Genomic DNA, 22,746 nt, shown 5'->3' on the forward strand with positions numbered 1-22,746 from the left:
AGCCTATACAGCTTGGAGTAAGACAACATGCATGAAGAGGATGATGTGGACAAAATACTCATTTGCCTAATAATTCTGCACTCCCTGTATATTAGAGCTATCTCTTATATTTTGTAAACTTTGTAATATATTGTATTATTTAATCAATTTAGTCTGTTACTGTTATTGTCTTGGAGCAACTGTAACCCACATAATTCATGATTCATGATTTTGATTCTGAACCCTGACAAGGCAACCCTGTAAAATGAAAACCATTTCAGGTGACTACATCATGAAGCTCATTGAGAGAAGGCAAAGGGTTTGTAGCACTGTCAACAAAGCAAAGTGTGGCTACTTAATATAAGAGATATTTCCACATGTCAGCACTGGTACAGATGTGTCTGCTGGGCATGCTTTCTGTTTAGGACAAAGCAGAGTGTACTCAAGAATTGTCAGAGATAACATAGTTATTGAAACAACAAGAAAATAAGGCAGGCTATGCAAGTTTTAAGACACCCAGCCTGTAGAAGCTCAGGTAAAGTAACTACAAGTTTAACTTGGCTATTTTGCTCAGATGAAGCAGACAAGTCATGTTTTTGCTACCTTTCTGTGTGTCTTTCTTAAGGCTGTGCATTCCAGTACACTACTGCACAACTAGAGCGTGATTAGGCCAGACAAACCACATGTACTAACTAGACTCCCTTTCTCTGACCTTTTCCCTCAATGACTCAAACTAATATTACCTCCTGCAGCTGAGTTTAACCAAACCCCTCTACAACACCATAACAACTGAAAGAAGGAGAATAATAAGTGAACTGTGTACAGTATGACTGCCAAAGGCAACTAAAACTCTGGAATGTGTGACGTGGCTTTGAAATGTGTCGTTTATAGTTTCTTAGTGTCAAGAAGTTAGGAGCAGCATTAGCAGATTATGAAGAGATTTTAGTTTAAGCAACATCATTCCAAGACCAAGTGTTTCTGCTTTAGAATAAACTACTGTAATCACAGAGAAAGAAGAGTAAACAACAGGGTTTCAGTGCTTGAGCTGTTCCAGCGATCATCATAGGGAATGTGAGGCACTCGAACAGTAATACGCATGAATTCTGTTAGCTAATTAGGACCACGGTGAGTTTAATTTTATGCGCTTGCTATAGAAATGTGAAGGGGTTATACCAGTCTAAATCTGGTCTAGTTCAGGACACGTTACTCTGAAGGAAAACTTCTCTTAATTTTAACTATTAGCCATGGCAATGCATCTATGTTACTTCCCAAGAAACTTTTCAATGCTGCTGCTGGTGGAATTTAGTTTAAGCCAACACACAGTTTAGAATTCCTTCATCAGCTGATGCAGAAGTAATCCAAATGAGTGTGGCTGTGGTGAATGGCTGTGGATGATTTTATCAGTGGATTCTGACTATCCTCTGTATCCATATAAAGTCCAAATTTTATGTATCCACAATGCTGTCACAAGGCCAGATAGAAAAGGTTTTACAATCTCATACCAAAATTTCTGCATTTATTTTAAGCTCCTTATTGTATTATATTTAGATTTTGATTTAATGCTTCACTTTTATGTATTTTGTTCAGTTGAGCTCCTTCTGTAGTGTTTTTTCTACTTCCCTGAGCTATTTTTATTTTGTGATTTTATTAATTTTTTTTGAGCTAAGTTGTTTTTTGATTTATTTTTTTTTTGGTGCTGTAACATTGTTATTTTCCAACATTTGGGACAGATAAAGTACTTTTCATTCTCCATCATTATCATCTTCTTATTGGTGTTGTCTCAAGTGAAAATGGTAAATGCTCAAGGGGATAGAGGAAACTCTAGGACTCAGCCTCTATAGATCCTGAATGTTTACATCTGTGTACCATATTATCATATTACTTGTTCAAATCTGTCCCAAGAAATATCATTGCAGGAGGACCACAGGACACTATCTGCCAAAATGTTTTACTGAGGAGTTCCCTCAATAAAAAAGAAGTCAATAAGAACGTTTTTTGAGCTTTGTTGTTGTCCAGCTGCTGTTGCATTTTGTTTAACTTAGCTCATGCGACCTGATTAGCTACTGACAGACATGATTAAGCAAGCTGATTATGATATGCATAAGCAACTATAAAATGTCAGCTATGTTGAAACACAAATTACACTCCTGCATTTATCCCAAAGGTTTCATTTCTTTTCCATTATTCTTTTGTTTGACAGCTTAAGAATAAGTTCATGAAGAAGATACCTCGTGATGCTGAAGCATCCAATGTCCTGATTGGTGAAGTTGATTTTCTGGATAAACCCTTTGTCTCCTTTGTACGCTTGGCTCAAGCTACAACTCTGGGGGGGCTTACTGAAGTTCCTGTACCAACCAGGTAGGTCCTTTCAACTTCACTGTCAGCTGGGTGTGTCTTTGAATTGATCAATTTATCAACATTTCCCCCCTCTGTTCCCCCTCTGGCAGATTTCTCTTCATTCTTCTGGGTCCTCATGGCAAAACCAAATCCTACAACGAGATTGGCAGAGCTATTGCTACACTCATGGTGGATGATGTAAGTGACTAGCACTAACCCAACAGGATATGCATGCATCAAATATATTTTATGAGTTATCTCTTTTTCTTTTTTTCAGTTGTTTAGCGATGTTGCCTATAAGGCAAGGGACCGTGAAGACTTGATTGCAGGTGTTGATGAGTTTCTGGATGAAGTGATTGTCCTTCCTCCAGGAGAATGGGACCCCAAGATCCGTATTGAACCACCCAAAAAAGTTCCATCTGCAGAAACGAGGCATGTGCTTTTAATAACGTTTTAATTTTGATCTCAGATATATTACTGTTGGGTTTTATTTTAGCTAAATGCCAAATAGGACGGTTGCTAACCAGTCCAAACAATACCCCTAATCCTAGATTGGGTGCCAGTGATCTGGTGCATGTTAGGAATGTCCACTTCTTCATGCTCTCTCAAAGCTCGTTCTTTAGATAAAGCAGCTTTATTATTTGTACATTAAAAACCATAATGGACTTTAAAAAAATAATATTTATAATGACAGTATGTCAAAACTGGAGATTTAACATTCCAGAGTTGAATTAAAACCTGCTTCCTCTATCGCATTTATCCCAGAAAATCAGTGCTGAACTTGAATGAGCTGGGTCAGGTGAATGGTTTAGCTGGCGGAGCAGCTGGAGGTGAAGATGAGGAGCTTCCAGCCCCACATGAGTTGGGAGAGGAGCTGAAATTCACTGGGAGGTATATAACTGAAAAGGATTATACCACTCCAGTTACAGTATGTTTAATTCTGCATTTCTAAATGAGCACCCTACTCTGTTTAAACAGGATTGGTGGTGGATTATGGCTGGATATCAAAAGGAAGATCCCATGGTATTGCAGTGATATTTATGATGGTTTCCATATCCAGTCCATCTCTGCTGTGCTATTCATCTACCTAGGCTGCATCACCAATGCTATCACCTTTGGAGGACTACTAGGGGATGCTACTGACAATTACCAGGTCAGAGAGCTGCAAAGCAATACATAGGACATAGCACAAAACTTGACATATTATTATCTGTTCCCTATTTTTCTCATAGGGAGTGATGGAGAGTTTTCTTGGCACTGCTTTAGCAGGAAGTGTCTTTTGCTTGTTTGGAGGACAGCCTCTCATCATTTTGAGTTCAACTGGGCCCATTCTCATCTTTGAAAAACTGCTTTATGAGTTCAGCAAGTAAGATGCACTAGAACACAGTTGAATTCTATATTTTAAAAAAAGTCTAACATAAACATAAACATCTCTACCTTATATCATTGTCAATACAGAAACAATGATGTGGACTATATGGAGCTTCGTCTGTGGATTGGCCTTCACTCGTGTCTGCAGTGTTTTTTACTGGTTTTTTCAGATGCTAGCTACATCATCAAATATATGACCCGATTCACGGAGGAGGGTTTCTCCAGCCTCATTTCTTTTATATTCATTTCTGATGCAATCAAGAAGATGGTAGGTAATATTTTTTAATCTAATATGGTTAAGCATCCAATGTTTTTTGCTTTTATCCTTACATCTCCTTTTATCGTACACTCTGCAAACATTTCACACAACAGAGACACAACACTTATGATGCACCATAGTACACTGCCCATAAAGTCCAGTAAGCTGACATTGAAAAAAAAAAATCTGGCACACACTAGATAATTATCTTGTAGGAAAAAAAAATCTCACAAGATAAGTTTCTTACAGGAAAACAGATGATCTTGTGCATAAAAATTATTATTTTATGCATACAAGTTATAATCCAATCTTCTGTGTAGAAGAATATACATTTGTGCAAAAATATCTTGTGCAAGGAAAAAAATGACGATGGGAATTTAGGTGTTACACAAAGAGAAAAATGGTTTGTTCTTCGCAGGTCGGAGCCTTTAAATATTACCCAATCAACCGTGGCTTCAAACCTGATTACATTACAGCTTATAAGTGTGAATGCATCGCTCCAGACCAGGGTGAGTCTTCAAACTATTTTTTTTTTTAAATTATTTTATGTTAATATTTTATTTAATTTTATTTTCTGTTATTGTTGGGGTGGGGTGGACATGGCAATGACCAGGTTCAGATTACAGAAATGAGCTTGTTAATACATGAGCATCAGCGGATTTGATTGGTGTGTCTTTGAACTCTGGAAATATAGAGGGTTACCTGTTTCTTCCTGCTTCCACTCCATTTGCAATTCTGAGCTCCTTTTATTGTATGTTGATATATCTAATTATATCATAAATCCCCAGGAGATTGATATTGGTCTTTCCATGTCAGTATGGAAAAGGGGCGAGCAATGAGATGATGTCGTACAAAACATAGAAGATGATGTCTTCTATGCTTTGTATGGTGGCCCACAAATAAAATTTATTATTATTACTATGTGACACACACTTAATGGCCACAAGTATCAGATCACATCCCTTAGTTTTTGAATCCAGTTGTTTTTGGTCCCATTGCCACAGGTGTATAAAATCAGGGACCTAGCCATGCAGTCTGCCTGGCTCTGGGTTGTTCTAATGAGTTCACTGAATTTGGGGATAGTACTATAACAGGATGCCACAGGCACAACAATTCAGCCTGTGAAATTTCATCCTTTCCAAGAATAAATTTCATAATCATTTATAGATGATCGTGGAATATCCAATATCATCTATAAATTATATTTATTGCAAAGTGGAAGCATTTAGAAACCACAGCAAATCTGACATAAAGTGACAAACCATGTACATTTACAGAGTGTGGTCACTAGGTGCAATTCACATTAAATAATAGTTCCCAGCACTGACTGCAGCGTCCTAAACTCCTTCCTTCTCCTTCAGTTAACATCAGCACAGTGCACCAAGAGCTTTGTTGTATGGGTTTTCGAGCAGCCCCTGTAGGCAATGTGTATTTTTGTCCATGTATTTATACAGTGTGTATGTAAGGTGTTTGGAATCAATTTTGGATACATTTAATTGAGTTACTTTTTAGCATCATTAATAGACTTAGGAAGTCCCTCTACCTTTTTAAATGCATTGCAAAGAAAATATTAGGATACTGTGAAAAGCTATTTGCTCCCTTCCTGATTTCATTTGTACTTTTTTCCCCTATTTGTCACTGTTGCATGTTTCAGATCATCAAACAAATTTTAACATTAGACAAAGATAACCTGAGTAAATGCAGTTCTTAAATGATTATTTCACGTGCTAAGGCAAAAAAGATTAATCAATATCATCTGTGAAAAAGTAATTGCCCCCTCATAACTGGTTGTGCTGGCAGCAAGAAGTGCCATCAAGCATTTGCAATAACTGCCAGAGAATCTTTCTTATGGCTCTGGATCTGAATCAAAGCATCTAAATCAGATTTAAGTTCACATTGTATCAGGTAGATTTGGATATTTTTTTTTCCTTAAGGAATGAAATCATCATTTTAAAAACTGTATTTGTATTTATTTATTTTATCTTTGCCTAATATTAAAACATGTTTGGTTGTCTGTGTTCCTGATGGACATATTTGATTGCATAAGAAGCATGTGTTTAGTTTGTACTCTGTCATGATTTTGTGTACTTTTGTTTCTGCTTCATATTTGAATGCTCACTAAAAAAGTGAGTACACATCTAAATATCTCTTGTAAACATTCCAATATAATGAAAACATTGTGATTGAACTGGGATATAGAAAGTTATGTTGCATTATTAACACTATTACGTAAAGCTTTACATTTTATATTATCCATCATTCATTCTTTTTTTTCTTTCTCTTTTTCAACTTATGCCTTTTCCTCTTCAGCACCTGCACTGGGCTTGAATGCTTCAGCTCCACTTGCAGATGATAATATGACTCTGCTGGTAAGTGACAGAAGACCACAAAGAGTTACATTAGCGTCACTTTCATGAATTTTCATTATTCCCATTGGTGAAAATAATTTGTATCTCAGTTTATTTGGCTGTTTTGATCTGCACATGGTATGATATGAACAAATTTGAACTAAAGACTGAGCGAAGTAATTGAGGTCCCTATTTATCAAGCATTTTAGTGAAGGAAGTTAGCCTGGGACAATAATTCTTTAGCTGCGCCAAGTTTAAACACTTTTTCAGCTTTCTTAAATTATGTAATGAATCCTAATTTAATTTAATTTAATCATAATTAATTTTCTTTTCTTTTTTTGTCATTTACTAAACAAAACTGAACCCTTTTGATTTAGAAAAAATGGCTGTCATCCATTTTTAACAAATTGCTTTGGCTTTTTTTCAGACAAAATGGTTTATATTTAATGCATTTAGAATTATGATGTTGTGTGCATAAACTCTATGTTGTTACTAAAATATCTCACATTGATTTGCAAAGCCAAGTTTTAATTAAATGTTGTTTGTGTTGCAATCTTTGCTCTTCACTGGAGTGAGGGGAGGCTCTGGACAGTGCATGCTCAATCAGTAGCAACCTGTCACTAACTGTCAAGGAAGGCCCACCCATTTCACCATCCTTCTGGACACTCCTAAGGATCATAATTTTAAAAATGAATATCACATTGTATTCAAAACAACTTGAAATGGAGTCCAATAACTCACTCTAAAGTGTTTACTGACATTAGAGAATTATTAAGGAAACCAAAATCTGTTTTTTTCATTGACTTCTCACCTGGCTATTAGAAAGAACTGCTGAGGCTTAAGACACTTCAACTTTGGCTTTAATTTTTAGACTTTAGAAGCTACACCTAGATGTCTCTTTTTTTTTCCAGCCACAAAATGCTATGCTGGCCAGTATAACTCTATTTTACCAGATCTAAAATTGTACCTCCTTTTATACTACATGTCATAGTCATACAGGAATTTTATGGCTGAGACTAAACAACTTTTCATCGTAAGTATATTACACAGAGAGATTGCGATGTAGACAGGAACAGCCACAGTTTTAATGACAATCTTAGATAGTGGACAACCTCCTGAATGACACTCATAGCATTCATTAGTGTTAAAAGGCAAAAACATGAACTGTTATATTTTGCTCTATATTCACAAGAGAAAAAAAATATGACCAGTAAAGTTCCCCTACAGATGGCAGATACTACTACTAAAGAGTTTTGGGGTTGTTACTGTAAGAGTGATACATACATATATACAGACTGATGAATTTTGATTGATCAGTCCATAATACCTTCTTCCAGTCTTCAGTAGTCCAATGGCGATGTTTCATGTCCCAGGAAAGCCTCTTTGTCTTATTCTGACTTTTTACCAATGGCTTTCTTGCTGCAGCTCATCCTGTCAAACCTGAGCTCGAAGTCTACTCTTCACAGTTGAAACTGAGGCTTGCTTGATGACCACTGTTAAGCTGTGCTTCAAGCTGTTGTCCTGCGAGCTGTTAACTCTCAGAAACTTGTCCTCTGATTCAGTTTTGGCTTGCATCAACATCTCCAGCATGGTCAGTGGCATGGTCAGAGACAACATGAAATAGAGCCGGTTTGCAGATTTGCAATCCTCTGAGTGAAGAGATTGCTGCATTTCACAGGATCATATATGGCTGTTAGCACACGCCATGTAGCGTACGCACTCTCCCCCTGGGCCCAGCTACTCATAAACTTGTGCAGAGAGCTGGACATCCTGTATTGAACAATGATAGTGTGTGATTAGATCCTCAAAGCTTCACAATTCTTGGATGAATGATGATTCAATTTTGCTCTGTTATTAACCTACATTAAATGAATAGCTTTAGCTGACTTGTGTTTAAAGATGGTTATTTTAGAGTGTTTAAGTACTCAGATTCAGTGTACTGATACTGACTGCAGGTGACCTCGGCTGGCTGGAAGTCAAACATTGTTTTTCAAGCAGGTTTTTCTGATGGCTACTCTGATTATTATACAGCTTTTAAAAAACTGTATAATACCATTAAGAGTTATTTAAAAGTGTTAGTCTATTCCTCAGAAAGCAGCAGGAAAAGCATACAAATTCCATCATGATTTTTAATTTGCAACTCTAAATTTCATAAAGCTGGGATACAATGCTTTCTCCTATGTGGCAACATTTTTAAAAAATAATGTAAAGGTCCAGAATGAAGTTCAGTGTGATTCCTATAATTGAGTCCACTTGCTTGATAAATATGGGCCAAGACAGCGGCGTTAATCCAGCCATCAGAAAGCACTGTGGCTTTCAGTTATATGTGTTGTGTTTTTTTCTTTTGTTATTGCTTGTTTTTTTTCTCTTTCTCGTGTCTGCTTTTTCTCCACTCCGCTACCTATCCATCAATTTTCCCTTCTCTGCTATGCTTCTTCCTTTCTCATCTCTTCGTTTCTTGAACCCCCCCATCCTTCATCCCTTCGATTCTCTACTTTTGCTTCTCCTTCTGCCGTTGTCGTTTTTAGTTTAACTTAACAGATCTGGACTGGAGTCAGCTGAGTAAGAAAGAATGTGTCAAGTATGGTGGTATGCTGGTGGGGAACTCCTGTAAGTATGTTCCTGACCTGGCCCTCATGTCCTTCATCCTCTTCTTTGGCACCTACTCCATGACAGTGTCTCTTAAGAAGTTCAAGTTTAGCCGCTACTTCCCAACAAAGGTAAGCAAATCCTTATACTCAATAACTGCAGGAAGAAAACTCTCCCAGGCTGCCTTTAATTCCTGCATGTGAAATGCTGGTTTCCTTTAATTTGATGTTATGCCTATAATTACAGCATCAAAGTAGTGACATTTAAATAACAACGCTGGTGATATTCCTTTTAAGGTCAAAAAGATCTACAAAGTAGGCTATTGTAAAACTAATTTTTACAATAATAGTCACTTAGACTAAAAGGCTAGTTTTAGAGCCTCTTTAAGTGAGATGATCTGCTTGTTTAGCTATTTTAGCATCTGAATGGTTCAGTTTTCAGTTTTCATGCAAGCACTTAGGCTTCACAGAGGACTGAAAACATCAAAACTTGTATACTTCTGTAATGTTGCATGATGAAAATGAAGAGCAACACCTAAATACCAATGAGACTATGGAACAGATGAGAAATAATGATTTGAACACATAAAGCTAGCTTTAAGGTATTGTTTGGCTACTATAAACAGAAGCACTTTCAATTTCTCACAAGATTTAGAGTGAGTGTTAAATTGTTCTCAATAAAATGACACATCAAGGGAAGTGCCTAATAGGCAAAGACAAATGCCATCATAGAAGAAGACATCCAAACGTCTGCCAAGAGATTTCTGGCATGGCATAATTATATGTACTTTGTCTACTTACTTACGTAGTCCATCTAAATATACTCATTAGAAATGTAGAATATTGCCAGTGTTTTACTTTAAAACTTCACCTACACAGTATGTGCTCGTTATCCAGACAACCAACCTTACACTTCCATATGTTTACCAGAATGTTCTCTCCATGTTGTTCCCCCCCCGCTTTCCACGTATGTGCTCCAGCTTCGCACACTGATCAGTGATTTTGCCATCATCATTTCTATCCTGGTCTTCTGTGGGTTGGATTGTCTGTTGGCGCTGGACACACCCAAACTGCACGTACCCACTGAACTCAAGGTCCACCCTTTCCTAAATACCTCTCTCATCTTGTCAGACCTTGTTCTTAGGACACTGCTGGCCACTCAATTCTTTCCTCAGCAATGTAGTTGTTTACGCATCTAAACAGGATTTGGAGTGTGTGGATTGATCAATTTTACACTTTAACTGAGTAAATAATCTCTTTTCTCTTTTCACTGTCTTGCTTTCCTCATGTATCTACCACTTTCTTATACTTAAACGTATGTCTCCCGTCATCACTTTTACTGTGCACATTTGTCTTTGCCCTTCTTTTGTCCTGTGTAATTGTATATGGACTGACCTATAGCTGAGGAAGCTAATCAGTGACTTTGCCATCTTCATGTCAATCATGTCCTTTGTGGGTCTCGATATGCTGATGGGGTTAGACACACCCAAACTTATCGTGCCAACAGAGTTCAAGGTATTTGATTTTTCACAAAATAAAAAAAATAAAAAATATATATATATATATTCTGTCACTTCAAAGAATAATTATACTTCTAACAAGAGCACTCTATGAGCCCAACTCCCCCCAAGCAGCAAGAGCTATACTAAAACTTATATTGATGTCAGCATTGGTAATGTGGAAATCCCCAATTATGACATTGCTTTCGTAGATAATTTTTGCTGATGTCAGAACAATATGGAAATCTTTTGCAGTATATTCATCTCTTTGTGTCATTATGAAGTCATAATGTTGTATTGAAAAAAGTTTTTGAAGAGCTCAAAAAGAAAATGTTTATGTTTATCTTTAAAGTTTGGAAATGATTCAATGGAAACTTAGGCTTTTCCCCTAATTTGTGGGACCCTGACTTTATATTTTGTTATCTTTACCTATATGTTTGGACCAGAATTGGCTAAAATCGTTGGCTTCTACAAGCTGTAAAAAATTGATATTTTAATATATACTGAAAGCAGTCTAAAGTACATTGTTGTATAAAGCACTTTGAATGCTCAGGTAGAGTAAAAAAGTACAAGATAAGAACCAGTCTATTTACCATTTACCATGCAGTGTGTGATTTTTGCAAAACTTCATGGCATTATTCTGATGTCATAGGTCATCGCATAGAAAAAATAGAAATACATCGCTCTCCATGCCGTTTCATATAAAAAATTACTCAATATGTTTCCTTGAATTTTTTTTCTCCCAGTATCAACTTCGATCTTGAGCCTTAACTGTGACGATCAAATAGTGCTCTGCATCAAATGGTACTCATGTCCACTGAGGCCTAGTATATTAATGTGAATTTTAAAAACCATGAAATAGAGGTTTATATAACATTTTTACTGATTTCCACATGTGCTGTGTCCTTGACCCAATTTTCACCTAAGTTAAATCAGCTCAAACTGTTACTGGTATTGACCATTACACAAAGTCTGAAAATGATATCTTGAATACTGTCCCTAAGACATATATATGTGTTTAATTTCAGTTTTTTTCCCTCCTTAATTCTGGGTGCATGCTAGCAATGGTTAGAAAATAACTTTTAATGTAGTTGCTGTTATATTGTTGTTATCATATTGGAAGTTTTTATACTTCTAACATGATATGAATTATGCTTCCAATATCGCTACCTATGTATAGCTCTTTAGAGGGAACTATTTCAGGTTTACATTCACTGGACACTTTATTAGATATGCCTTGCAATGTAAACCCCATTTTAGCTTTAGTCTTAATGCTTTGTAGGATAGATTGAACAAGTTGGTGGAAAATATGTTTATGTAGGTTCTCATTCATCCAACTCATAGGCTAAGAAAATTGGACTTTTACGCTTTTGGAATATGTTTCAACTCACAGGCTTCTTCAGTTTTAAAACTGAAAGGTGACGAGTTCCAGGTATTTAAGCCCTACTGGAGGCTGTCTCTTAGAAGGTAGTCATTGGCCCACTATTAATGATGTGCAGACACACTTTCTGCTTTTAAGTTTAGGCTTAAAACTTTTCTTTTTGACAAAGCTTATTATTAGCAGGGGATCAGGTGACCCCGAATCCTTCCTTTGTTATGCTGCAATTAGGTTAAGCTGCTGGGGGCTTCACATAATGCGCTGAACGTTTCTCCTTCTCTCACCTCTTTTCACTCACTGTTATACACCACTCTGCATTTACTCATGAGTTATTAATCTCTGGCTCTCATCCCATGCCCTGTCTTCTTCCCATCAACCAGTCGTGGCAGATGGCTGTCCCTCCTTGAGCCTTGTTTTGCCGGAGGTTTCTTCCTGTTAAAAGGGAGTTTTTCTTTCCCACTCTTACCAAGTCGTTGCTCAAATGAGATCATTTAATTGTGGGATTTTTTTCTGTATTGTTGTAGAGTCCTTGCAATATAAAGCGTCTTGAGGTGATTATATAAATAAAATTGAATTGAAGATGTCTGACATTTTGTGTCGTAAGCCAATAAGTGATGAATGATGGTCATTTGAAGTGGATATAGATTGCTTCTTTTATTCCTGTTTCAAACCATCCATTTTTTTAGTCCAAAATGTGGACATTAGCCATGTAGACCAACCTACAACCACCACCTTTACCCCGGGGGATGCTATACCCTGTATATGTGCCCTCAAAAGATCTACAAAGGAGTCCCAGTTAGACCTATTATTATCAGTATGAAATCAGCCACCTACAGAATTTACAAGCACCTAAGCGGCAGTAGCACCTAGCTACTGGATGGCATCAGGTAGAGCGGGTAACCTACTTATCGGAAGGCTGGTAGTTTGATCCCTGGCTCCTCCAGTCTGCATGTCAAGTATGCAAGTTATGCATCCATCGGAGTGTGAATGTGTGTGAATGTAGTTAGAAAGCACTCAGTTTAGAGAAAGTGCTTGTGAGAATGGGTGTGATTGGGTGAATGTGGCATATTGTATAGAACCCTTTGAGTACTCCAGGAGAGTAGAAAAGTGCTACAGTGGCTTGCAAAAGTATTCGGCCCCCTTGAACTTTTCCACATTTTGTCACATTACAGCAACAAACATGAATCAATTTTATTGGAATTCCACGTGAAAGACCAACACAAAGTGGTGCACACGTGAGAAGTGGAACGAAAATCATACATGATTCCAAATATTTTATACAAATAAATAACTGAAAAGTGGGGAGTGCATAATTATTCGGCCCCCCGAGTCAATACTTTGTAGAACCACCTTTTGCTGCAATTACAGCTGCCAGTCTTTTAGGGTCTGTCTCTACCAGCTTTGCACATCTAGAGACTGAAATCTTTGCCCATTCTTCTTTGCAAAACAGCTCCAGCTCAGTCAGATTAGATGGGCAGCGTTTGTGAACAGCAGTTTTCAGATCTTGCCACAGATTCTCGATTGGACTTAGATCTGGACTTTGACTGGGCCATTCTAACACATGGATATGTTTTCTTTTAAACCATAATATTCCCTTTCCCAGGAGGAAAGATCAGTAATGGGTCAACAGCCACCTTTAAAGGGAACAATCCCTAAAAGGGTTTAAATACCTGGGACTTTACATATTTTGGTTTTAGAACTAAAGAAGGCATTTGGATGAAAACTGAAATATCTTAAGAAAATTAAAAATGGCCAGTAGCCTTCTTTTTAGACAAGGTGTTAGAAGCATTCAGAGATTTTAATCCATATTAACATGATGGCATCACACAGTTGTTGAAGATTTATAGACTACACATTGGAATATCCCATCCCTTTTCAGCACATCTGAAAGGTGCTCTATTGGATTGACATGCGATGCTGGAGGCCATTTGAGTCCAGTGAACACACTGTCACAAAGAAACTAGTTTGACATGAGCTGGGTTTTATGACATGGAGAGTTATCATGCTGGTAGCAGGTGCTACCAGCTCATGCTACTAGGATACAGTACACTGTGGTCCTAAAGGGATGGACAAGGTCAGCAATAATACTCAGGTAGGCTGTCAGGTAGTGCCCAAAATGTGCCAGGAAGCGATCACCAGCAGCAACCTGAACCACTGATGCAAGGCAAGAGTGAATCATGCTTTCATGTTGTTTGGGCCAAATTCTGATCAAAGGAGAATAATCACTCATCATACCAGGGAACATTTTCCAATCTCACTTTGAACATCAGCAGGTCTTTTTGACTAAGTCTATAATCTTAACTCAACTGAGTTATGGCATAGTCAGAAGTAATTTGTGCTTGTATCTGTCACATTTTCACACAAATTGCATTTTCAAATGCTTATACTATAGAGCTTGTTCTACACTCAAATCATTTGTTATTTTATGGAAGAAAATTTGATTAGATATTTGTGCTAGATATGTGTGCATTTTAACAGGTATACCTAAACAACCAATGAGTGTGTATGGCAACTGTAGTTACTTTTTAAAATAATTTAATATCAAAAAGAAAAGACTTAAATAGTCCAGTTCAATTAAGGCAGAGGTGTCAAACTCAAATACACAGTGGGCCAAAATTCAAAACTGGAACAAAGTCGCGGGCTAACGTTAATATTTATTGAAATATTCCTCCAGATATAAGAATGAATCTTTTCTTATGGACTCAAACACATTTTGCTGAAAAACTGAATATAGAACAAGCAAAGCTTAATACTAAACAATATATATATTAGCTGTATAATACCAGTAGGCCAGCTCCAATAGTAATTTGGTATGGCTTCACGGGCCAAATGTAATTAGGCTGCAGGCCAAATTTGGCCCGCGGGCCAGAGTTTGACACCTATACACCTATGAATTAAGGTAAGGCACTCGCCCACTTAGAATGGAATTTTACAAACCCATGGAAATTATCCAAGCTATATAAATATGCTATCGTTGTGCAGCTCAACATGTACATGTTTATAAAACATTCAGAGATAAAATGTGCAATTCTTTTTTAGTGTCTAAAATAACAATTTGGCCGATAGCCAATTTTGTTGCTTTTTTTTTTCCCATGTTCCCCTTTTTGTGTCCAGAAAACATATCTCTTTATTATTAAAAACTGATTATTTAAAAATCTCTGTTCTTTAAAAGTAATATGGCATACTAGACAAATATCATTCATTCAGTAAATGGCATCTTAATTGCTATCATCAGGTCAACATCTGATAAAAGGTGAATCCTCACTGTTCTACCCCTGAAAAAGTAAAATGGCCAAATGGCAGATTAATGGGTTTAAAATGGTAGTGTAGAAAGAAATGGACATAATCACAGTGGCTGAGACGAGCGTTTTCTAGCATATGCATGACTTTTACTTAATAAATGATCTGCACAATTTTTATTTTGCCGTTGCAACCTAACACAATTCTCTGATTTCCTCTTTCACTATTTTCTGCTAGTATGGTAGTTTCACTGTATTTATATAGGTTTGAAATATAAAATATTTAACAGATGATTAACTAATGCTTAATAGTGTGCACTTATTATAAAGTGTTACCAATATTTCTTCTTTGTTGTTATACAGCCTACACGTAGTGACCGTGGCTGGCTGGTGATGCCCTTGGGTAAGAACCCCTGGTGGTGGTGTGTGGCCAGTTTCGTTCCTGCTCTTCTGGTCACCATCCTCATCTTCATGGACCAGCAGATTAGTGCTGTCATTGTCAACCGCAAGGAAAACAAATTAAAGGTCTGCAAACACTGAAGATGAAATGGTCACAGAAGAGATAAATATATAGAGTATATTAAAAAGTATTCTGCCTAAATGTTAACAGTTATACAGGGAGTGCAGAATTATTAGGCAAGTTGTATTTTTGAGGAATAATTTTATTATTGAACAACAACCATGTTCTCAATGAACCCAAAAAACTCATTAATATCAAAGCTGAATGTTTTTGGAAGTAGTTTTTAGTTTGTTTTTAGTTTTAGCTATTTTAGGGGGATATCTGTGTGTGCAGGTGACTATTACTGTGCATAATTATTAGGCAACTTAACAAAAAACAAATATATACCCATTTCAATTATTTATTTTCACCAGTGAAACCAATATAACATCTCCACATTCACAAATATACGTTTCTGACATTCAAAAACAAAACAAAAACAAATCAGCGACCAATATAGCCACCTTTCTTTGCAAGGACACTCAAAAGCCTGCCATCCATGGATTCTGTCAGTGTTTTGATCTGTTCACCATCAACATTGCGTGCAGCAGCAACCACAGCCTCCCAGACACTGTTCAGAGAGGTGTACTGTTTTCCCGCCTTGTAAATCTCACATTTGATGATGGACCACAGGTTCTCAATGGGGTTCAGATCAGGTGAACAAGGTGGCCATGTCATTAGTTTTTCTTCTTTTATACCCTTTCTTGCCAGCCACGCTGTGGAGTACTTGGACGCGTGTGATGGAGCATTGTCCTGCATGAAAATCATGTTTTTCTTGAAGGATGCAGACTTCTTCCTGTACCACTGCTTGAAGAAGGTGTCTTCCAGAAACTGGCAGTAGGACTGGGAGTTGAGCTTGACTCCATCCTCAACCCGAAAAGGCCCCTCAAGCTCATCTTTGATGATACCAACCCAAACCAGTACTCCACCTCCACCTTGCAGGTGTCTGAGTCGGACTGGAGCTCTCTGCCCTTTACCAATCCAGCCACGGGCCCATCCATCTGGCCCATCAAGACTCACTCTCATTTCATCAGTCCATAAAACCTTAGAAAAATCAGTCTTGAGATATTTCTTGGCCCAGTCTTGACGTTTCAGCTTGTGTGTCTTGTTCAGTGGTGGTCGTCTTTCAGCCTTTCTTACCTTGGCCATGTCTCTGAGTATTGCACACCTTGTGCTTTTGGGCACTCCAGTGATGTTGCAGCTCTGAAATATGGCCAAACTGGTGGCAAGTGGCATCTTGGCAGCTGCACGCTTGACTTTTCTCAGTTCATGGGCAGTTATTTTGCGCCTTGGTTTTTCCACATGCTTCTTGCGACCCTGTTGACTATTTTGAATGAAACGCTTGATTGTTCGATGATCACGCTTCAGAAGCTTTGCAATTTTGAGACTGCTGCATCCCTCTGCAAGATATCTCACTATTTTTGACTTTTCTGAGCCTGTCAAGTCCTTCTTTTGACCCATTTTGCCAAAGGAAAGGACGTTGCCTAATAATTATGCACACCTGATATAGGGTGTTGATGTCATTAGACCACACCCCTTCTCATTACAGAGATGCACATCACCTAATATGCTTAATTGGTAGTAGGCTTTCGAGCCTATACAGCTTGGAGTAAGACAACATGCATGAAGAGGATGATGTGGACAAAATACTCATTTGCCTAATAATTCTGCACTCCCTGTAGTTATAGATATTATCTGGGAAAGGTAATGAGAAGAAAAAATACCGTGTTTACAACTTGAACAATTATAACTTGAATTGTAACAGTACTGCACTACTGCTTCAATACATTACTATACTAAAGCAATGAAAGTGCCATGATGCTTTGTGATACTCAAATTTAAAGCAAATGTATTTTTTGTGTTTTTGGTAATTTTTGAACTGTTTACACAGTTCAGGATTACATGGGGAGTGGATCTTCTGGGTAATTTCCCGTTATTGCACCCAATTTCAGAAAAGCTGTGGCTACCACTTGGACCTGTTCTGGGTAGGTGTGCTGATGGCTGTGTGTTCTTTCATGGGCATGCCATGGTATGTAGCAGCCACTGTCATCTCCATTGCTCATATCGACTCACTGAAGATGGAGAGTGAATCTAGTGCCCCTGGAGAGCAACCACAGTTCCTTGGAGTCAGGTGGGACCCCCCCCCAGAAAAAAAAAACTAACCATCATACCATCATCAGCTTGGTGTTCTGAACCATTGCATGCTCATAGGCTGGTAATATATCAATTGGGGGACAAAGTGGGGGGAATAAATTCTATAAAACGTATTTTTGGAACCAGAGGAGTGTCCCCTGCTGGCGTAAGGAAGGCTTAAGATGGTGAAAAGTGAAAATGCTTACTTCACTTTTGAGATCTTAAAGATAGACTGCATAAAAAAAAGAGAGTCCTTATTTCAGATTGCCTAAATCATCTTTTTGTGTGGACCTAGAATAAAGTTTTATGCTATGCTTTTGATTCTTCACTTCCAGAGAGCAGAGGTTGACAGGCATTTTGGTGTTTGTCCTAACAGGACTCTCAGTCTTTCTTGCCCCTATACTTCAGGTAAGTTCGTAGATGAGACTGATGTGGTGTCAGTAGAAAGTTTATATTGGTTTTATTTTAAAATGTATGTTCTGTTCAATTCAGTACATCCCCATGCCTGTCCTTTATGGAGTCTTCCTCTACATGGGAGTGGCTTCACTGAGTGGCATCCAGGTATACTACAAATAAATACATATATATATTTTTTTTTCTCCATATTTTTCTTCATGGAAACTATAATCTATATGCCAATATATATTAAAAGAAAATGGTGCATAGATGAAAAATCAGACACAAGCAGAAAACAGGAATAATAAAAATCCAGTCTTTTTCAGTGTAAACATGTTCATTTTCAAACACCATGTGTTTTTTCTCAGAGGGCCAGATTGTACAAGCTTAAGGAAATGAATGAGTTTATAATAACATATAATATAATATAATTGACAGATCAATTAAAGCACTTAAACTCAATTCAGTTTTATTTATATAGCACCAAATCACAACAAGAGTTGCTTCAAGGTTCTTTATATTATAAGGTAAAGACCCTGCAATATTAGAGAGAAAACAGAAAGAATGGATAGGATATCCATCAAGACTAAGTATCTGGTTATACAGTATGTTTCTAAGATTTTTAGGGCTGAGTAAAATTACCTCAGTTTTATCTGAATTTTGAAGTAAAAAATTAGATCATCATCAATGAGTCTTTATATTTTTAAGATATTTCTGCAGGTTAACAATTTGGTGTGTTTCATCTGGCTTTATGTATAGACAATGCTATGGTATCATCTGTGTAGCAGTGAAATTGTATGTTATGCCTTCTAATGATACTGCCTAGGGGAAGCATATATAATGTGCACATGATATGCAGTCCTTGCACTGAACCCTGTGGAACATATGGCATAGAAATAGAATATTTAACAGTATTCTCTGAAATTCCTCATTTCTCTTATCACTTCCTAATAACATTTAAATTTACTCTATTAGTTCTCTGTTCTCTATTAATCAGCTATGTGCCACAGGCCTTCAAAGACGGCAGTAATTAAACCGTTACTTGAAAAGCCATCATCACTTGACACAGATGTCTAAGCTAATTAAAGGTCAATCTCAAATCTCTGAAAAAATCTTCAACTGCAGAGTAATGGTTTATTTAAAGAGTTTCAGTCAAGTTTAGGAGTTCATCAAATTAAATTAACAGTGTTAGTGAAGGTTAGAAGTGATCTGATGGCCTTTGATGGTGGAATCATCTCTACTTGTCCTGCCACACCTCAGCACAGTGTTCGATGCAGTTGACCTTAATATTTTATTAAAGCAATTAGAGCATGTTGTAGGCATTAAAGATAGCGGTTTGAATCATATCAAATTAGAATCTGCAAATTGAAATGTAATAGATTCCAATGTGTTCATGTAAATGGAGAGTCCTCTTTACACACTGAGGTTAATTGTGGAGTTCCACAGGGTTCCTTGCTAGGACCAATTCTGTTTACATTATACAAGTTTAACTTAGGCAGCAACATTAGAAGATATAGGAATGGAATATATGGAATAATTGGAATTTTTCATTTCTGGTAATTTCCTGGATGACACAATGTTCTGCTTCATCTCTAAAACACTAAATAAAAGAATACCTTAAAATATTTTCTCGATTTCTTGGTTCCAGTTCTGGGAGCGCATCAAGCTGTATCTAATGCCGCCCAAACACCAGCCAGACTTCTCCTTCCTGCGTCATGTCCCTATGAGACGCGTCCACCTTTTCACCCTAGTCCAGATTGTGTGTCTGGCTGTTCTCTGGATCCTTAAGTCTACATTTCTGGCCATCATCTTCCCAGTAATGGTGAGGGTGTTCTGTGTTCTTCTGTTTAGGTAAATGAACTGATTCTTACATAGCATCATTCTATGCTCCCAGAACACTCAAAGCACTGTATACAACTCCTCATTCACCCATTCACACAAGCACTTCTTGTATGCTTACATGCTTTCCATCTACTAATCACGCACATTCATACTCTGATGGAATCGTCAAAGAGCAACTTGGGGTTTGTATCTTGTCCGAGGATATGTGGGATTCAGACTGGAACAGCCACGGATGGAACCATCAGCCTTCCGATCAGTAGATGATCTGCTATACTTACTGAGCTACAGGAACAATTTATCAAACTAAACTACCAAGAAGGGTCATTGTATAGCTATTAAACTAAAAATTATTCCGGCTAAATGTAAAACTGTCTGGCACGTCCTCTGACGTGAATGACAAGATATGTCGAAACAGATGCTTTTCTATCATCATTTACTCAAAAAGCAGAAAGTAGGAATTACAGTTGTACTGAAAAAAGGTTACATTCCGGTTATGATGCAGCTAATAACTTTAGCTTGATTTAAATAATATTCAGTGACCTTTAAGAATGTCCTATTGACTTATTTTATTGGTCCTGTTTGGAACCTTTTGTAAATTTCCATGTTTTACCTTCCAAAATAACTAAAGTGTGTGAATGTGAGAGTGAATGAATAATGGCATTGTAAAGCGCTTTGGGTGCCTTGAAAAGCGCTATATAAATCCAATCCATTATTATTATTATTAAAGTTATCAACAGGATATAAAGAAGCAAAAGCTTTGACATTTTCCTATAAAGTATCTATGCAGAAGTGAGAAAAATGCATGCTTTTGTCACTTAAGTACAAATAAAGCTTTATGAACACTCATTAGTCACCTTTTTTCACTCACTACATGTTTTATTCACCACTCTCCATCTTTAGCTAGACTTGTTGCCATAGTGTTTCTTTTTGTACTGGCTTCCTCCCCTCACCCCTGGAAATGTGACAAGCATATTTGTTATGTGCTTGTTCAAACAGTATCACACATTCAAAAACATTAAAATGCTGCTCCTAGTGATGAAAGTTTTTGTTAAATTTTGAAGAGGACAGCTAGAAAAACTGCCTTATTTTCTACTCTAAAGCTTTGTAGTTTTTTCTTTTCATTTCTTTTTTCAGATTTTCTGTCTACTCTGCTATGGCAAAGAGTAGACAGGAAACCTGACAGAGATATTGATTTGATTTTAAAACACATTTATTCACTTAATTGAGAAAGTACTTTATTGAGAAAGTGTACTTTATTGGTCCCCGTGGGGAAAATCGCTCTCTGCATTTAACCCATTCACTCAGTGAAGCAGTGGGCAGCCATTGGGCGCCCGGGGAGCAGTGTGTAGGGACGGTACCTTGCTCAGGGGTACCTCAGGGTAGCTGTTCAGGGGAATCGAACCCCCGATCTTCCGATCATGGAGCCACCACTCTACCTACTGAGCTATCCCTGCCCCCCTAATAGTGATCCATATAAACATTCAGCTCAAATCGACACATTCCTAAATAAAAGTTCAGAATTATTTAATGTAAACAGACTACCTTTATAGTCCCAAAAATTTTGAAAAACCTCCAGCTCATCCATTTTGAAATAATACTTATATTCCAACATCACTCTTGAAAAGCTGCACACAGTCAGAATTTCTGTTAAGTCTAATTGTTGAATGTTGCCATTGTGTTTCTTAAATTTGTACAGTCTTAGTTCAAGCAGTATAGGATCAAAGCCATTCCTTTGATCCTGACCACCTCTCCAACCACTCTGTGCTGGGGGAGGTCTTATTGTAGATACATCCTATCTGAAAGATCTGTTTCTTTTGATGTAAGCTTCCTGGGTTTATGACCCTTTGGTCATCAGGAGGTCTGACTGACACACACACACACACACACACACACACACACATTCTTACAGAAGTTCACACATATACATACAAATGCCCTGTCTTAGGACCAAAGGGGCGTGGCTTTGTTCTGACGTGTTTTGTGTGAACTGTCCCTCAATAAAAGGTAGCAGGAGGAGGTCAGATCTGGGGATCATTTTCATGATGGACACAGACGAGGCCTCCCTTGCGCAAATAATCGATCGATCGACTGTCTTGTTTTCTTCATGATGAATAAGTCTCTAGAATTAGCGGGGCTTGTGGAAACACAGACCCAACAATTTCGTCCATTATCAATCTAATATTTTCTACTCAAGTAGATTGCCAAATTGTATTGACCCTGGAAAAAATTAATCAGTCGTCCTTTTTTTCTTCTTTCTTTTGTCATATGAAAACCTGAAGATAAAACACTGTTTTGTAAAATATTCTCCAAATGATTCCCAAATACAACTAAGCACTGAAAATAAATCCATTAAACATTGTACAAAACAATGAAAAATGTAATGTTGCTTGTACAAGTTGGTTTTTGTCACATCAAAACCAACTTTAAAAGGATCTCTCCAAGGCGTATAATTTTTACTTGTTAACTTGCTTTATTAAGAAATGTTCTAGAGCAGACTCGAACCCAGGCCCCTCTATTTCAGAAAGTCTGCTACTGAGCCACTGGGCCTCATTCACTGATATGGTAATAATAATTGTATTAGTAGTAGTACAACTCTCTTCAATTATGTATTATTTATATAGCGGCGATTTGCAACATTGACAAGATAATGTTAATCTACCTGGTTTTGTAGATTCTCGGTCTCATGGTTGTACGGAAGCTGCTGGATTTGATGTTCTCGCAACATGATTTGGCCTGGCTGGATGATATCCTGCCAGACAAAGACAAGAAGAAGAAGGAAGATGAGAAGAAGAAGAAGAAAGACAAGAAAGCACCAGAGCCTGAGAGTGATGAGGAGGTGAGGAAATGCACTATTTGTCAAGTGTGGATCTGTCTTTCT

At 37.4% G+C, this 22,746-nt stretch overlaps 1 protein-coding gene across 8 annotated transcripts in view; it reads left to right on the forward strand.

Annotated features, from left to right (window-relative positions):
- slc4a5b (solute carrier family 4 member 5b) overlaps positions 1–22,746 on the forward strand; it is a 58,765-nt gene that overhangs the window by 24,393 nt on the left and 11,626 nt on the right. For 6 of the 8 annotated variants that reach the window (XR_311892.1, XM_005739117.1, XM_005739121.1 and 3 more), the window contains 17 exons: positions 2,180–2,337; positions 2,427–2,514; positions 2,594–2,748; positions 3,082–3,207; positions 3,295–3,469; positions 3,549–3,682; positions 3,775–3,955; positions 4,365–4,455; positions 6,257–6,315; positions 8,823–9,014; positions 10,284–10,397; positions 15,362–15,523; positions 17,450–17,628; positions 17,966–18,038; positions 18,123–18,191; positions 19,675–19,848; positions 22,540–22,704. Coding sequence is in view for 7 of the 8 variants with exons in the window: in XM_005739117.1 (XP_005739174.1) it covers positions 2,180–2,337; positions 2,427–2,514; positions 2,594–2,748; positions 3,082–3,207; positions 3,295–3,469; positions 3,549–3,682; positions 3,775–3,955; positions 4,365–4,455; positions 6,257–6,315; positions 8,823–9,014; positions 10,284–10,397; positions 15,362–15,523; positions 17,450–17,628; positions 17,966–18,038; positions 18,123–18,191; positions 19,675–19,848; positions 22,540–22,704 (2,295 nt within the window). In the remaining variant the exon portion in view is untranslated. Of the gene's footprint in view, positions 1–2,179; positions 2,338–2,426; positions 2,515–2,593; positions 2,749–3,081; positions 3,208–3,294; positions 3,470–3,548; positions 3,683–3,774; positions 3,956–4,364; positions 4,456–6,256; positions 6,316–8,822; positions 9,015–9,862; positions 9,977–10,283; positions 10,398–15,361; positions 15,524–17,449; positions 17,629–17,965; positions 18,039–18,122; positions 18,192–19,674; positions 19,849–22,539; positions 22,705–22,746 lie in introns of all 8 variants that reach the window. The other 2 variants (XM_005739118.1, XM_005739119.1) reach the window with 2 other exon arrangements.

The sequence above is a fragment of the Pundamilia nyererei genome, unplaced genomic scaffold (genome assembly GCF_000239375.1).
Source record: "Pundamilia nyererei isolate P.nyererei 1_Seehausen unplaced genomic scaffold, PunNye1.0 scaffold00089, whole genome shotgun sequence".
NCBI lineage: Eukaryota > Metazoa > Chordata > Actinopteri > Cichliformes > Cichlidae > Pundamilia > Pundamilia nyererei.